At 45.3% G+C, this 3,746-nt stretch overlaps 1 protein-coding gene across 2 annotated transcripts in view; it reads right to left on the bottom strand.

Moving 5' to 3' along the window:
• PISD (phosphatidylserine decarboxylase) overlaps positions 1-283 on the bottom strand; it is an 8,485-nt gene extending 8,202 nt beyond the window's left edge. Inside the window, exon 1 of one of the 2 annotated variants that reach the window (XM_009877347.1) lies at positions 77-283. In XM_009877347.1, coding sequence (XP_009875649.1) covers positions 77-126 — 50 coding nt within the window. In that variant the 5' untranslated portion in view covers positions 127-283. The other variant, XM_009877346.1, reaches the window with a different exon arrangement.
• Positions 284-3,746: the final 3,463 nt, after the last annotated feature.

Below are 3,746 nucleotides of genomic sequence, written 5' to 3' on the forward strand. Positions count from 1 at the left end.
TCCGGACATGAATTCTAACTTTACGGAGGTTGTAGCAAGAGGGTGGAGGGTTAGATAAAGCTTTATAGCATCTCACCATTTCCCTGTGTGCAGATCTGGTCCCTGCAGGGTGTTTGACTGACACATCGTCAGGGTGACAGCTGGTTGCAAGTCTCAGTCTTTTTTCCTCTACCTCTCTTGCCTTTGCTTGCTCCGGCACAGGAGAGAGGACACGGCGTCACCGTTCCTAATTGTCCCGCTGGTTTGTCTCTGGATTCCCTCTCTGTTTCCCACTTGAATCTCTGCTACGAGGGTTGCAGCTATTGCAAACAAACAGGCATTGGGTCATATTTCAACATCCCACTACAAAGCCGACTCTGCACAAGATAAAACCGAGCTGTCCGTATAAGCAGTCCTTGCTCCTCGCTAGTCAGCGTGGCCATTGAAACTCAGCTCTCCGAAAAACACCCTGCAGTCTCGGGCTGCCCGGCACCAACGGGCAGCGATGCGCTGGTCGGACAAGCTTCCAGCTCGCTTTGCAGAGCTAACCCCGGAGCCAGTCTGAATCCGAGGCTGGGAGGAGGAGTGGGGCGGAGAAGAGGAGGAGATAACTCCCAGCTTCAGTTCTGCAGTGCAGCAGCTGCAGCTGAGATGGTTTGGGGCTGCTGGGAACCTAAAAGCCCTTCCTGCTCTTAACGTCCAGGTCGAAAGAAAACAAGAGAAAAGAACTTGCAGCCCTTGCCAGGCACAAACATCCATCTTCAGAAGTCTCTTTCCATCTCAAGAGACTCACACAGGAAGCAGGTAAAGGACATTGTTCTATGAACACCCAGATACATAACGCAATAGGCCAGTTCCAGGGCCAGCTTGAGAATCGGGTATAAAAAAAGTGTTGATGTGTCTGTTGTGTGACCCAACTCAAGATTAAACCAAATACCCAGAACAGTTATAGGGCTAGCTCTCTAGTGGCTATCTATTTCACTTACATTTTCTGTTAAAAGTTTGGGTTTAAAAGAAATAAAACATTTTTTAAAATCCTTGTTTCCAAAGCTCTCTAAGCACTATGAAAGCCGTTAAGTCTAAAAGAGTAGATCAAAAAGAACACTGGTGCTCTGATGTGAGGTGAAGGCTTGTATTATATTCAGGATAAGGCAGGAGAAGTGGGAGGGCCAGCAGGAAAAGTTGGAATTAACTAGCTAATGGCATCCCACTCAGGACTCAGAAGGAAAATATTCTAGCAGAAATTGTGTATTTTGATTGGCCTTCAACTCCAAATATTACAGGTATTCCCTGGAAACTCCTCTGGAGTCCCTGCATTAGAGTATTTTTTTCAGGATAAAAACTACTATATGGTATTTTATATCTCATAAAGTTCCAAAACTGTTTAAGCTAAATTATAACAATTGCATATTTTAAAAAAATAGATATATAAATCCAGTTGATTGGAAAAAGGTAAATTTAAGATTAACTGAAAGCTCTCACAACATACTTCTTCCTCCCTCAGCCCTGTGCCAGGTTTTTTTTTTTTCCCTGTTTAAAGTACCGTTCAGTCTTTCTCTGGCTGGCGCAAGAAACTCCTACGCAAGAAAAATTAAGGCATCTGTGTAGTGATATGGTAAAGGCAGCTACTCAAAACCCCATCAAAATTCAAAGAAAAGCAACAAGGAACACAGGGGAGCTATTTCTGTCGATTTGCCAGGAACATCAGAAGTTACCACCATTAAATACTAAATTTGAAATGGAGACAAGCTAAATTGACAATGTTGTTGCAAAAGACCAAGACAAAAATAATTTTCACACTGAACACGCATCTTCACCAAAGTGGAGTTTGTTCATTCGTCCGTCTGGTACCGGTGAAGCCAGACAGGAGCAGGCAGCGCAGCCTGAGCTGCAGCCTGCCCTTCGCCCGGGCGGCCGTGCCCAGCTCCTGCAAGCCACGCTGGCACCCTGCTCACCTGTCTCATCTCCTCTGAAGACCTTCACCTATGCCTGACTTCGCAGAAAGACCACAGAGCAAACAGAGGTCTTATCTCCATTTTCCTCAGTGCTCTTCCCTTAAGGATAAGGGCAGTAAACCCACAAGCTCTTCCAGTAGAAATCCCCCAAAACATTTTCAAGAATTTATTACACACTAGATTGAACAAGCCTGAAGCCTGCTTCTATGAAAGCATGGAGCAAGTTAAGTAACTCACCTGCTCCCTAAGAACAAGGAGACATGAAAATGTCCTACAGCACAATGCTGTGGAAACTACCACCTTTCAGCTGAATACATTGTGGTAGAAGAGAGATTCTTCTCCATGAGCGGGAAATATTGGCGTTGAAAGCTTTTTTCTCCACATGTGCCAAAAACTGAGTTCACATGAGTAAGAAGACCCATTTCTCTTCAGTTATATTCTACTGACCTCATTATGTTCACCACGATGTTTGTGTCTGCTTAAACGCTGACATATATGGCAAGCTGCCATCCCTGCTGCGGCTGCCCCAGAAGCAATGTACAGTTCCTACAGCGTATGAAGACTGAGATGAAAAATCCACCCCAAGTTTACCTGTGTTCCATGGGGAAAGGAAGAAGAACTGGTGGTCAACTAGCTCATGACTGAGGAACTCTTATCATGGCATCTCAATAGCTGGACTTCTTGAGATGCAGGCAGGCAGTGCCACAAAGCCTGTGTTACTAGCTTGGACAAGAATCTTAGGACTGTTGGTTTGTAGGAGGTTGGGCATCAGTACCAAACTCCCCCACCTGTCTGAGCTCATCCAGAACCCATGTCAGGTAAATAAAAGCAGCAGTTACCAGCAGGTATAAATCCCTAGAGAATTATTGTCTAATAGAGAACTGCTAATCTGCCAGCTATGCAACACCATTCTGCTCTGTCAGCTCAAATAAGCATCAAATCCAGTGACCCAATTTAATTACTTGTCATACCTCAAGCCCTTCCCTCAAATTTTAAAAAACAAAACTGTGAGGCATCTACAAGTAAGACTTAATACGCAATGAACCTCAAACCTGGTGTCTCAGTTTTAAATCAAGCATGAATCAGCAGGCTTGGAATGCACTAGTCAGAGTGCTCAAAGCCCTCTGGTCACACTTTCTACATTTGGTAACAGAACTACTGTTTGAAAAATGCACCATTACTCCTCCAAATGCTGTATTCTGTGTAAGTGCCAGCAAAAATAAGGTCTTGCAATCAGGGGAGAGGTACTCAGTGTTTGTTAAAGGTCTCATTCCTTTCCCAGCAGCATGTTTCATTTCAGACACGTAATCCCTGCTCCCACCCAACCTTCTCCGGAGCCAGCCCAGCAAGAGAACCGCTGGATGCTGCACACCCAGCCAGGAGCTCCTGACCTCTGAGCGCACAACAGCACCGCTCTCACGCTGCTGGGGAAACCCGAGTGAGGACGTCGGGTCTGCCAAAGCCCCGAGCTTTTCGAGCAGCGCGTTCCCTTCCCGCTCGGCCAGGCAAGAGTTGGCCAAGCCTACCGCTTCCTGCGGGCTTGCTGGCGCTGGCTAACGGAGCACACCGCGCTCTGCTTTAGCCATATTTCACTTACAAAATTCTCTACTTTCCATATGTTTTCTTAACGTAGCAAGAAAAAGAGTTTTGATCGATTCCCCCTAATTTTATATAGCTAGTTTAGTTGTGTTCTATAAATGAGGGGGTGGGGGAGAAGTAGTATTTTAAGCTAGCCATACAAAGTTAGTTTCATTTACTTTTGCAAAGTGAGGCGAAAACTGCTGATAGCTAAATACACTGTATTATTTGAAT

This window comes from Apaloderma vittatum, unplaced genomic scaffold (assembly GCF_000703405.1).
Source record: "Apaloderma vittatum isolate BGI_N311 unplaced genomic scaffold, ASM70340v1 scaffold30389, whole genome shotgun sequence".
NCBI lineage: Eukaryota > Metazoa > Chordata > Aves > Trogoniformes > Trogonidae > Apaloderma > Apaloderma vittatum.